This window comes from Hippoglossus stenolepis, chromosome 20 (assembly GCF_022539355.2).
Source record: "Hippoglossus stenolepis isolate QCI-W04-F060 chromosome 20, HSTE1.2, whole genome shotgun sequence".
NCBI classification, from domain to species: Eukaryota; Metazoa; Chordata; class Actinopteri; order Pleuronectiformes; family Pleuronectidae; genus Hippoglossus; species Hippoglossus stenolepis.
Window position 1 is genome coordinate 3,589,272 of NC_061502.1, and position 13,918 is coordinate 3,603,189.

General features: G+C 43.3%; 1 protein-coding gene across 1 annotated transcript in view; it reads left to right on the plus strand.

Annotated features, from left to right (window-relative positions):
- The first annotated feature begins 4,896 nt into the window (after window positions 1–4,896).
- ptchd4 (patched domain containing 4) overlaps window positions 4,897–13,918 on the plus strand; it is a 37,584-nt gene continuing 28,562 nt past the window's right edge. The window contains exon 1 of the mRNA XM_035143361.2: window positions 4,897–5,930. Coding sequence (XP_034999252.1) covers window positions 5,331–5,930 — 600 coding nt within the window. The 5' untranslated portion in view covers window positions 4,897–5,330. The remainder of the gene's footprint in view (window positions 5,931–13,918) is intronic.

Below are 13,918 nucleotides of genomic sequence, written 5' to 3' on the forward strand. Positions count from 1 at the left end.
TAGCTCCTTCCTACACTCTGGTCTTTATACTAAGCTTAGCCAAAAATGGAAATAAGCATATTTGTGTAAAACAAGACAAAAATATGTCCCGAAGATAGCCCCCCAAAAAATTGCTTATTGGTCCTATATGTTTTTTTTGGGGATTGTAGACAGGAGACTATAGGTAATTACCTTCGTCTGGGAGAGCACAGCGTGATGGCCAGTTAATGGCAGCCAATCTGGGTTAAGTGGGCTTACTATGAACAGTAAGGACTCATTAGGGTCTAGTCTGTGGGGAACAGTGGAGTACAAGCCAAATCAATCAGTGACATCCACTACCCAACCCTCAATTAGCGATCCCTGTAGATTTTTTTTCGCTGAGTCAAATTAATAGGCAGATGGGGAAAAAATCTTCTTATTAAGATTTCTGGAGAAAGACTAGCCCGAGGGGATGCTAAATTTAGCTAAAACTGGTTAAAGAAGTCTTTCGCTAAAGACGAATGGTCATTTGAGGAGAAGCTACAGAAGCTACTGTGTTTCTGTTCTTGAGATAATTAAGTAAAGTCTGTGTCTATATGCATTTTATAAGGTATTAACTGTATCAATCAACCCATACAGCAATATGACAGTAGCTGCTATGCACACCATGCAGCGCTGCAATGGATTCAGCAGGTCGAGATGTGCTGTCATGCAGGAGGAAGGGCACAGTCAGCGCCTGTCACTGCTCCCAAATGTTATTGATGGAGCAGAGACAGAAATAGAAACATGGCTTTATGTGCAGGTATTTTTGGGACAGGAGTGACACTGATGTTCTTTGTACTGACTGTGAGCTATTTTCAGGAAGCCAGACTTGTTTTCTTTTAATTTCGTTATCAAAAAGAGATACGGATGTTTTGTCTATTAAGTGTAATAAACTAGAAATTAACAATGTTCAACACGAGACAACAGTTCGCACTACAAAGTTTGTATAGTGGAAAATATACATTTTAATTGTGTATTTATAAGGTACATTTTAGAATATATGACAAGATAGTGAATATCCCTTGTACGTTTGAGGGTCTTCAAATTTTATATCTAAAATGTCCTAAATTTGTAAAACACGGTGGAGAATAAGACAGAACCCAGAACCCAGACTTAGCTGGGTCTTACAAGTTCAAGTCATGTGAATGCTGTTTTTTTCCCCATATTAACTCCAAGCAAACAACGACATTTTATACTCTAATCTCCTCCATTCAAGTTTGTAGATTACAGTTTTACTTGAGTCAGCACACAACTTGACTTTTTCAGTCCTATGCGCATAACTGCCATCATTTGTTTACTCCTACAGCGCAGCCTGAGGCCGTTTTAAATTCTTCAACATTTGTTATTGCAGCATTTCTACAATGGCCTGTTACTGCTGCATTTACAGAGTTTTGTACATGCAGTTACTCTAACAAGGAAAGGTACTTATAAGGTATCCAACCCCACCTTCTTATAAGGGAAATGTAATTGTTAATTGTGACTCACCTATTCCAAATTTCCATAGTAATACGGTGGTTAAATCCCCCTAACTCTTGTGAGAGCTCAAAATGTTACGTTTTTATAAATATGATGGATAAGTAACAGAGCAAAAGATAATAAGTTGGCAGATCTGCAAGTGATTTTCTTCAGCCCTGAAATCTCGAGGTTTTCTAACGTTTTTATTTTTTACAGTGCAGTAGATAACCTCGTTTTTCCTTGGTTTTGCAAGAAACCAGAGCCATAAAAAATGTATGTACACTCTGTGACAACATCCAGTTACATTTAAAAAGAAGCTACCGTGTGCACAGTGGTTTACACTGGTTGACACGATGCTGTGATCAGGTTGCCACTTGCGACCCTCTCCACAGTGACCACAGGTTTGGGTTTCAGAAGGGGAGCTCTTGGCATCCAATCAGAGGCTAAATGGAATGTGGTCATTGTGTGGCCTTTAATGAAGTCCTTCCAGAGCAGAGGATTTACAGTTCTGGAAAGAGAAAATAATGAGGTTTTCCTCACTCAGGAAATCTATAAAGCACAAAGTGTACGTACAGATGTGAATCGATGCTTTAGCAACGTGTGACTACGTCGTAATATATCGTATACCAGGGTTTGAAATTGAATGGCTGCATTTAAAGGGATCTTCACTTAAAGGGTAAAGCGTTTAATATAAAAGCAGCTTTAAAATATCTTCTGCCCCATTTCTGCCTCTCCGTGGCACTGAACAGGCTGCGCCAACCATGAGCTCTTTGATATCAACGTTTTGTGTTAGATAAAGGACTTTTGCAAAAAGGGCTACTTCAACTCAACTGATAGCGTGCCACAATAGAAATCTGTTTATCTAAAGTCCTCAGGAACAGGTCCCTTGTGCCAGTTGAAGAGGTTTTTGAGTGCTGGAATACATGAAATTTCTAATAATTATAAAAGATAACTTCGAAGAAGGTTAAGAGTGGTAAGTGTCTGCAGTCGTCTAATAAGCAGGATCCAAGTTGTGTCATTCTAATTAGCAGGTACATTCATACTGGGCCTGACAACCCAAGGGAACAAGTAAGAAGAAATATTGCTGCTGCATCCTTTGCTCACGAGGTTTGGTTGGCAGACTGGTGAATGAGGTTGAACGCATGCCAAGTTGTTACTGAGGTGCAGAGGTGGTGACTGTGCATGCCCTACTTTTTATGCTACTTCCCTGTTGTTTCTGTGATTGTGAGAGGTGCTGCTTGTACAATCCGACTCTCCTACGCTTACACAGTGAGAAGCCTAGTTCAGACGACTCTTTCATGGCCTCCTTTGAATACAGACTAGTAAGGGGCTTCACTGATGATTACCACTGTAAACCCAGGAGTATACAAATGGCAACTTCGATATAACAAGCAGGAGAGAATCCTAATCCTGGGCTGTAATGGATTTTTCCGTGATGAGATGTTCACTAAAAAGATTTTCGACCAGGACGAGGTTTAATCCTTGTCTGTGCGACTACTCAAGAAGCGGCGAGCAGCTACATGAGTGGGTTGGACGGCTGTAGCAAATGCTGAAGCACCTAATATTGAAAGCACAAATTATTTAAAAGGTTTCCATTTATAGAGTGGATTTAGGGATTGAGAAAAACAAAACATATTTAACCCATCGAAATCGCTCTACAATATGGCACTTTATATAAAAAATTAAAGACCTTTGGATTAGTCGAAGAAAAACAACTGTCTGAAAATCTGTGTTACAAACTGAGAGTTGGGAGCCTGGGGTGTTTACAAAAAACTTTACCCGTGATGAAACCATGGATGAAACCCCTTTTTAGAATCGTAGTAGCTAGTCAACCACAAAAAACATTTTTAAACCTAATGATATATAATGAAATTCAGTGAGGCCTTGGGCCACTCATCAGCAAAACATAACATTGAATCATCATGTAATACTAGCGTCCTGCTCAGCAGCAGTCTGCTCGGTGCTGCCACTGGTGGCCTGAAATGTGTCGATATCATAACTGAATTGTTCTTAGCACTGGCTGCTGAAGCACTGGTACCTCTGTAGCTGCACTAAGAAACAGATGACTCAAGGTCAGGGACATGCACCGTGTCTGCTGCAAGTGCCACAAACCGTTGTCCAGAAGACAGGCCTCCAAATAGACGCCTTTCAAATAATGTATAGCAGTTTCACAATGACAATGACAAATAACAGTCGGGGAGATGTGTGACAAATAGCCTGGAGGCTCCCATCTTGTCAGTTGGGAGCACAATAGATGGATAAGTACAAGTATGCCAGCATCTATTTAAAACAACACACTTGATTGACAGAAGTGTTAATGACTGAGGTTATAGAGGAGTGTTAATGTGTTTTTTTGTTACATCTAGGACCTTTTCTAGCATAAACTCTGACCTTGTCAGCACCAGTAGACCTAATGGGGACCAAAGCCTGGTCCTAATGAGGCAAAACGTCATGATTGAGGTCCTGGTTAAGGTTAGGGGCAAGATTTGAATTGTGGTTTGGTTAAGGTTACGGTTAGATATAAATTGGTCGTGTTTAAGGTTACCGATAAGATGTAAATTGTGGTTAGGTTAAGGATGGGAATGGCTAAGGTTAGGGATACGTTTTTGGGATGTGCAGAAATATTGCAGCTGACTATCGTAATCATTTTTTATTGTTAAAAAATAGTCCGACCCCTACTGTCTTGCTACTATGCAAAGCAAATATTTTTCGTAATGAACTGGAATGGAAAATTATAATGCTGAGTTATCGGTATTATGTGATGTGCAAATGAGACTATCAAGGTGGTAGCTACACAAGTTTTATTTTCAGCTCTATTTTAAAAATTTCATCAAAAACTATGTAGCGTATTGCTATTCATGGTAATATGTATCGTATTGTATCAGATCGCTACATATCGTGACATCAGATCTTGACCCATGCACTGTGATGGTATATTTGTACTAGTCCTTGACAATAAGGACGGCTGTGCACGTGTGTGTGTGTGTGTGTGTGTGTGTGTCCATCCTTACATAGACCAGTGAACCCAACATAAAAACGTGTGCTCCAGTCACATGTCTGGTCGGTATGAACCACTCAGCCAGGTGGGTTTTCCCCATTCATGATGCCAACACTGACTCATCCCCGCGAGTGCTTGTGGTCCACCAGCAGCAGCCACCTGCAGAAACACTTCACAACTCCCATGTTGCCTGTTGCCTCCACTGATCCTAAAATAACCAGGCACCCTCTCCCACACACACACACACACACACACACACACACACACACACACACACACACACCTCCCCCTCCATCCAGCATCCAGCCTCCTTCCCTCCTCTCGGACCCCCGCACACATGGTTACAGTTAAGTACATAAATCAGGCGCCACCGCCGCCGTTGAGAGCTGTGGAGCCGGCAGACAGCGGAGCGTGAGCGCACATGCACATCCCACCGCCACGTACGGCTCGTCGCTGCGGCTGCAGCCGGTGCAGCGAGGGAAGGAGACGCGCGGCTTTCTCCGGCACATGGAGGCGGAATGGCCTGAGCGCAGACACGGAGGACTCGTCTCGATCGGCCGCTGCACGATGATCTTCTGACTGTCTGCCTTGTCCTTGTGTGTGTGTGTGTGTGTGTGAGTGTGTGTGTGAGTGTGAGTGTGTGTGTGTGTGTGAGTGTGTGTGTGTGTGTGTGTGTGCGCGTGTGTGTGTGTGTGTGTCAGTCTTGCTCGCGGATTGCTGCAGTGCTGTTTTTCCAGGTGTTGAGGTGCGTGCGTGTGAGTGTGTTGCGTGCGTGCGTGCGTGTGTGTGTGTGTTTGTGTGCATGGTGCTGATGTTGTAGCCTCGTGTAATTCTCTTACGAATTGGACTAAAGCCGGGGAACGGAGTCTGATGTCACATGTGCTTCATCGGAGGAAACGGGGCATCTGCAAGCTGGATTTTGTGGAGGATGCTGCGGCAAGTGATCCACAGAGGGCTCAAGGCTTCGTTCTACTGGCTGGGCTTATTCGTTAGCAGGCACCCCGTGTTCTTCCTCACCGTCCCCGCGGTCCTCACCATCATTTTCGGATCTACCGTGCTCAGCCGATTCAAGCCGGAGACGGACCTGGAGGTGCTGGTCGCCCCGACGCACAGCCTCGCCAAGATCGAGCGCAGTCTCGCCAACAGCCTGTTCCCGATCGACCAGTCGAAGCACAAGCTGTACTCGGATTTGCACACCCCGGGCAGATATGGCAGGCTGATCCTGCTCGCCAAGTCCGGGGGGAACATCCTGGAGCTGGCCGACCAGGTCCTGCAGGTCCACAAGCAGGTGCTGGATTTACGCGTCAATTACAAGGGGTTCAATTACACGTTCGCCCACCTCTGCGTCCTGAGCCACCGGGACAAGCGCTGCCTGCTGGATGATATCATCACCATCTTCGAAGACATCAGGCAGGCTGTGCTCTCCAACAGCACTTTCCACAAGGTGCCCGTGAGCTACCCGAACACCACACTAAAGGTGAGGTTTTATTGGGCACTGCAGCTCCCCTCTACATGCACGACAGCCAGGCCTGTGTGTGTGTGTGCGTGCACATTGCCCCGCACCCACCGTGGCGGTGACAGTGCAGCATGTGAATTGCAGTGGTGGCCCTTGGAGCTCGCCATAATTTTCTGAATGAACACAGTGTTGGCTCAGGCTGTGGGGCTGTGCGCGGCGGCTACATGCAGCAGGCAGTGAGGGAACCCTCCACACAGACAGCCGGTGTGCAGTTCTCAGCCTCCCTCCTTGGTGCAGGTGAATTGATTGGCTGCATACAGCCCCTCACTGCTGTGCTCTGCTCTTCCACACACACTCCCTCTCCCTCCCTCTCTCTCTCTCTCTCACACACACACACATACATAGGGATATCCTCTCTTTTTTTGATGCAGTGTCTCCCTCTGGCTTTTTCCTGCCTGCACATGCTTTGTAATGACAAGGCTACAGCAGCTGCTAGACTCAGGCATCCTGCTCGCCTGTATCTTCCTCTCTGTTGCCGTGTGGGATCTGACCGCACACATGCAGCTGTATTAGCCACACACACGCATTAAACCATATCAATATGCGTGCAGATGCTCATTCAGAAGCCAAATTCACAAATGAATCATGTGCAGATGTGCACTGCAGATTTTAGTCTGATGTGGTGATAGTGAGCCTGTGTGGGGCTTCAAAGTGGAAACATACAATTTAACTAAAGAAAGCTTAGTGTTGCCAAGTGGTAACTGCTGCCGGAAAAAGACGATCAACTTGACAACGGCTATCAGCCTGGGTTGTTGACCAAAGCAAGACACAACCACAAAACAAATCACGCTTTGAACAAGATACTGGGAAGTTGTAATCCCACCTGAATGACTTGGTTTGAACCCTCTCAAATCCCAGAGATCTCTTCACAGCTAGCACCTGTACAAATCCCAGAGGGACACCACATCGGCGGGCCAGTGGCCCTCCAGTCTCTTCACTAGCCCTCTCTGTGTGGCGTTTTTTTCAGCGATCGTGCCGCATGCTTGTTCTGAAACTGGGCTCACCATGGCTCGCTTCACGTGTAGGTAGCTGCAGGTCCCGCAGTAACTTTGGTTTCTCAATATCCAGAAAAGTCTTCATTTTTCAGGGTGATTCCGACTCCCGGTGGCTGACAGGATTGCAAAGTGTGACCACCGGACTTATAGGGAACCATTTGCAATGCAGATTTGTTGGCAAATTCATAATGCAATCAACATTTGCTTTATTATGATAAATTTAAGCAAACAAAATATTCTATAATCGAATCTACTGCAGAAAATCTGTTGGGGTTCAGTTTAATTTCAATAAATTAGCTAGCTTTTCGCATTTCTATAGATTAAATTGTATCATCCCCACACCACAAGCCAAGTGCAGTGTGAAGGTTATTCTATGTGGAAGGTTACACTATTTACATGCTGTGTGCTTTACGTGAAGGAAGGATGCATTCAAAAAGGGACACTGAGAAGCATTGACTCCACTCTACTGTACAGCTGTGCCAGAATGTGGACATGCAGGTTACACACAGTCACTGGAATGATCATGAAATTGTGAAGTACATGCCACTGTACTCTGCTTTTATCTCATAATGTCGGCTCACACTGTCACAAGCACATATCCAGTGTGTGACAGGCCTGGTCTCCGGCACGGCAGGTTGTAACTTCCATTGAGAGCTGCACAGCCGTACGGTCTACCCGTGCAGCATCAGTGTCCGATTGGAGCGCGCAGGCCATTCATCATCCTCTTGCCTTATTTTTTTCGATATTAAAAACGTGACATTTACGAGATACATGGTTTCACAGAGGTATTGGCGACAATCGGATTTTATGTCCTCACTTTGCTGTGGGTTAGAATACACATAAAGCTGCACATGTAGAAATGATCGACAGAGAGTTTAATATACAAGAAAAGTGGACATTACTTTCTTTACTACTGGAGAACCAAGCAATCAAAATGAGTAACTACTCTATCACATACACATCTCATATCCCATCTCAACGATCACCTGAGTGCGGTCCTTTACAGTATGCAGTAATCATTTTTTCTTAAATGAATTATTTTTACCTGTAAATGTCTCACATTGTCCTCTGGCCTTCGGATTTGTAAAGATTCATTACACCTCAAAATACAACAGAATGCCCTTTCTCACGCTGACACCCCTGCTGCTGCCCCAGTGCAGCTGAGTGTCCCTCCACCTCTTATTGTCTAATTTGCAAATGGAAAGCAAAGCAGGGGCGAGTCACATCCTGTGCACACTGTAATCAATGCCATTTAAAAATGACGTCATCATGATGTCAATGCGAAATGGCAGTGGGACATTAGTGGGGTCACTATTCTACCACATTATCATAAATATTTTTTGGGATCAATAGAAGCTTGAGGTTGTGTCTGTAGTCCATTTATGAACTATGCATGATACATTTTTTTTTTCAAACTTCATTGTGATTTCTTTTTGACGTCATTTCTCATATATGACATCATCCATCCATCCATTATGTACACCGCTCATCCTTTTGGAGCCAAACAAATATTCCCACTGATGGGGAATAGTTTTCTGTATGATGTGAGATTTCGATTTTGTTTTGTAACCACAGTTTTTGTTGACCTTTGTCCAATCTGCTCCCAAAGCTTGTGGAAATCTGTCCGTACAGTGTTTCGTTATCATGTGCACACACACACACGTGCACAGTAAAAAAAACTTTCTTGCTGTATTAAGTCGCCGTCATTGGAAATACATGTCACTGTTTTTTAGCTTTAGCCAAATGAAGATCAGCTCCATACTAACTTGGCGGTGACAGAAGCTTCAGAGGCTCTTAAATACTGCGTTTATTCCTTTTTAATATCTGTTGATATCTGGATACAACTACTATTTTACACTTAGAGTCATCTGTCAAATGACACTTTGAAAACACTGTGAAATGTGTAAAAGGGTCTGTTGAACCAACAGATAATTATCATGGATTCTCCTCTGCTCAGCTTTGCAGCAGCCGTATAGTGAGCTTCAGCTCTTTGTTTAACTGTCCCTTCTGTAAATGAAGGTTGTTTAGGTTCACTGCCACCACTCTGAAAAAGCTGTTTCAGGCTGCTGCAATACGTTTGTTTTAACCTCTAAAAACCATGTTGCACCACCTTCCCGGCACCATGTTCCCATGTTCTTTATACTGGATGCATGAATATGTAAACCGTCCACTAACAAGTGTGCTGTATCCATGTAACAGTTTACTAGCAGGGCGCTTGGAGAGTGCATCCCTCCACACAAAAATAACGCTCTGACCCTGTTAAAGAAAGTGAAAAATAAAAGTGCCTGGATCCATCAGTTTATCTGGATCCGCCCCAAAAGTTATTGGGTGCTTTCTTAGGTCATATCTCACTCCGCCACAAAATGTCATGGAAATCAGGTCACTAGTTTTTGAGTCACCCTGCTGACAAACAGACAAACATACATACAAGCTCAATGAAAAACTATGATATGTCAAAGCTGTGTACGAAACTTGATTCCGCTGCCTTCAAATGAGCATGAAGAGTTTAAAAACAGATTTCTTTCTTGTGATGTGACTGAATGTCAGCACATTATTATTCTACAGTCAAATCTTCTCATCAAAGGAATGTGTTACTTGTATCCGGTAGTCCAGCCAGTTCTTTACCCTTGCTAACTTGAGCCTACTAAAACGATGTCGACGTTTTCTTTCTCATTACACAAAATGTATGCATACGGGCACAGACACTTGCACATTAGCAGCAGGTTCTCTGCAACATGAAGGATGTTTAATTCTCCCTTGAAGGCTGCTGTGACCTCTTTCCTCTCCAGTTCGCCTCACTCTGTATCAGGCTTGCTGCACTCTCCGTGTTCCTGAATCCTCTTCCTCTCTGTCGGCCTGTCCGACAGGCTGTCTGGGCTAATTCATTTGCCTGACTTCTTATACGTCATTCTGCTCTTTGAAGTCACAACCAGGGTTTATTTCTGTGCTTGCTTTACAGACGTACTATTTGTAAAAAAAAAGAAAAGAAAAAGAAAGTCCTACTTTTTGCTGAGCTGAACTTCAGCTATGTTCCCAGGAGAAAATTCTTAAAATATATATGCTTTGTTTCGCCCTGTCTGCTGTATTTCCAGTTGTGTAATCCTCTAAAGCTGTCAGGTGTCGCAAGAATAAAAATAGATTAAAGAATGCTATAAAAAACATACAGCAAATAGAGGTTAATGAATTAACTATAGCCAATCAGGACTTACAGATACACACTACAGTGGTTCAATGGTTAAGCACAGTCACCTCACAACAAGAAGATTCCTGGTGCGACCAGGGTTTTTCTGAATTATCTCACCTTGTGTGTACTTTTTCACACAGTCCAAACACATGCAGATGATATTTAGGTCATTTGGAGACACACAGCAATACAAGTGCTTGGTTTGAATCCTGCTTTGGCAGGAGGTTTTCTGTGTGGAGTTTGCGTGTTTGCCGAGTGTTTGCGTCGGTTTCCTCCGAGTACTCCGGCTTCCTCCCACAGATGAGCATGTAGTCGTCTTGTATCATAAAGTCGTTTTTGTTGCCCTCATCCAAACCACTTTACTTTGTGAATGCCCACCACCGTTACTGTTGCTTTGTGTGATGAGCATGTGTCGGACACAATAACAACAATGGCGGCCATATGCAGGTTTATGTTTGGTCAGTGTTACTAGGTTTCATTAGAGGTTAGCAGCTACATTTAAAATCATTGCAGCACACTACCAGCATTCAAGCGTGTCTGCAATGTCATGATAATGAGATAATTAAGTTGTTGTCTTGACGTAGATACTGGGCCTCCACAGGCCTGGGCCTCCGCAGTGAGTGGTCTGGTAGTCAAAATGGATTTATTTAAAAACACACGTGTGCCATTTCTGAATTGCATTTATCCTAACACCAATAATAATGTGTCTGACAAGCGCAAGATCCTGGATACATTCATGAGAGGACGGTGAAATAGAGTGCTGGATTGAATTAAGTTATTTAGTAGTTAGGGTTATACTGTATGCTGCATGGCAATGTCAAGCTAAGGTCAATGTTTGTTTTACACCCCCCATTCTATTTAATAAATCATAAAACTGGAGGGGAAAGCAGCAGTGGTGTGAAGCTGCAGGGAAACCGCTGATATGCAGAGGACATGATCCAGGGCACTTTAGATCCTGCAGGAGAGCCGATGTGATCTGAGGATGGGAGGGGAGACAAGGCTTTGGCTGATGAGGTTACATATGTGTGTGTGTGTGTGTGTGTCAATAATTGGCTTGCCCCAGGGTGCGTTTGGGAACTCTGCAATAAGGAACAATCAATAGTGTCCTCAGATGTCTCCTCAAACTAGATTAAAAGCCCCAATTAAGTATTTTCATTATTAAGTGCTTTAATAGTTAGCAGGTCTGGGTGATATTGTTGAAATCAATACGAGGATATTCACATGAACGAATTTTCTTTGGTCATCGGTGGGTCATAAATTTAACTTTTCTCGTACCTATATTCCTTCAGCCTCAGTTTTACTATATATGTTTTGCTAATTGAATTTTTGGAGCAGATTTGATTAAGGGAAGAGATTCAGGAATGCTCCTCCACACACTTTCACAATATCAGAAAATGTGTATTTTTTAAAACATTTTTGTGAATTTTCAAGCAAAAATGCTGAGGTTTATATGAAAAAACAAAAGATGACTGTTTCTTGTATCTTGCATGCACTTGGTGTATAGGTTGTGCTTGTCCTCAGGAAATAATACGATGGGCACGCAAGATGCATTACATTACCCACATAAAGGTCAGCGCAGACACAAGTCCTTGACAGGGTCAGTGACAGAAATGGTGCACAGTTTTGAAGACAAGCTGTGTGCCCAGGTCCAGAGTTACCTACATTTGTATGATGTGTGATTGACAACGTGCAGTGACAAATCGCCTGTTCAAAACAGATGACGAGAGATCAGTGACCATTTTGTCCGAAAGTGGCAGAAAGATCGGTCTGAATCAAAGATTATTGTGCGGCGTGCTCTACAATCTTTAGTCCGAGTTCTGTGGTTAGCCTCCAGTAACATGTGTAGTACCTAAGCAAGTGCAACAACGTGAACAATAACGTTCGCGATGCAGTCGGTTGCAAATATCAACTATACTTAGGGGGCCGATGTCTAGGAGTGTATGCAATGAAGTGCTGCATGTTTACATTTATGGAGACTTTCAGAGCTTGGCGGAGGTATATACTCCACTGAGGGCCATTCTAGTTAGCAAATATAAGCAAGCTAACATGCTACATAACGATTCTGATTGTGGCAAACAAACCTGCTGAACAGTGGCTTGTTAACATTGCAATTGTGGGCATGTTGCATGCTCACAATTTTATTACATTTTATTGGAATGTATTTCCAAGTATAAAAGTGCTGCTAAATAAAACGTAAAATGGTGTTGTTTGCCTCATGCGTCGTTTCCCCTCCTCTGCTTTGTTTATGTATGAAAGGAGGCTGCACTGGACACGGGTGAATTGTCTCATCATGAGCCAAATAAACATCAGCTTCTCAGGGTCGGCCATGTTTGTTTTCTGTTCAAAGCCGTGCCATCACCGTGTGTTGGAACATCGGAACAGCCGACATCCAAGTTGTCTGGAACGCAGCATTTGACCTGCAGGAATGAGGAGCTCCTTTAACAAAAGGCTGTTAATAAACAAAAATATCAATTAGGTTGCCCTTGTGCAAACAGTAAAAGTATATCAGCATTCTTGATTTGATGAGTTTCTCTATTTTTTTAATTTGTTAGAAAAGCCTGGAAGCCCCTCTCCCACCAGTCACATCCATCTTTTGTCAGGAAGCTCAAGAGATGTCACATCCCCCCTTTTCACATATCCTTCAAGTCCTCACAGATATCGCACTGAGACACACACGCACACACACACGCACACGCACGCACACACACACACACACACACACACACACACACGCACACACACACACACACACAAGGACACACGCTTTTGTGTGATGGCAAATCCCCACCTACTCCCACTCTGTCACTCTTTCTCGAACACACACACAGCGGTAGTCACGAAGATGAACAAGAGGAGAGAACAAACCCCAAGCACTTTTTAAAACCTGAACTGAACAGACATATTCCAGATGATTTGGATATTGTTGCCCTCATAATGTTGCATTATTCACAATGTTACAGCTGGTTACATGGATGTATGTGTTCCAGCCCTTTGTACACACTCAAAGCATGTACTGGCTCAGTGTTGGATACAAAGGTTTCTACATTAGCTTGTTGTGAGTATTGAGGTTCATTTGAAATGCTGGAGGATGGAGAGCCATTGTGGTGATAAATTGCAGCTTTGTGCAATTACATAATTGAAATGAGAGCTAAAGTTTTCTGAGTTCCCTTCACAATTAAGGATTGATCACAATTCATACACACACTTGTGGACTGTCATGATACAACACATTTGAAGCACTGACTGGGGTTGATCGAGAGTAATAATGTAGCAAACATATCATTTTATATGTAATATAATATATCAGAGGTAGTCAGTTGTACATTTTCAGACTATGACAGGAAGCCTGGCTGTTGACCCATTGATGGGAACAGTAATGTACCATGAAGGTGCAGTGTCCACCATATCTGATTCCTCCTGCTGCCCACATCATGCCAGAGCAGAATAATGCATCCATTTTTTGGTCGTTGTAGTAAATTAACTCCAGAAACTAAAGCAAACAATCACAGGGATTTACTTATCCAGAAGCAGGAGATGTATATCGAGCTCCCTGCTGTGAAACAGCAAACTGTGGCTGGATTATTATGTTCATAAGATTATATCTGCAATAAGCTGCAAATTAAAGATGACATTGTTACAACAACACAACAGTGTCGTGTAGGGGTTCGAATTCACATTACAATGTTGTGTGTGTATGTGCGCTCGTGTGTGTGTGTGTGTGTGAATGTGCATGTGTGTGTGTTAATGATTGCATTAGCGCATTAGTCATT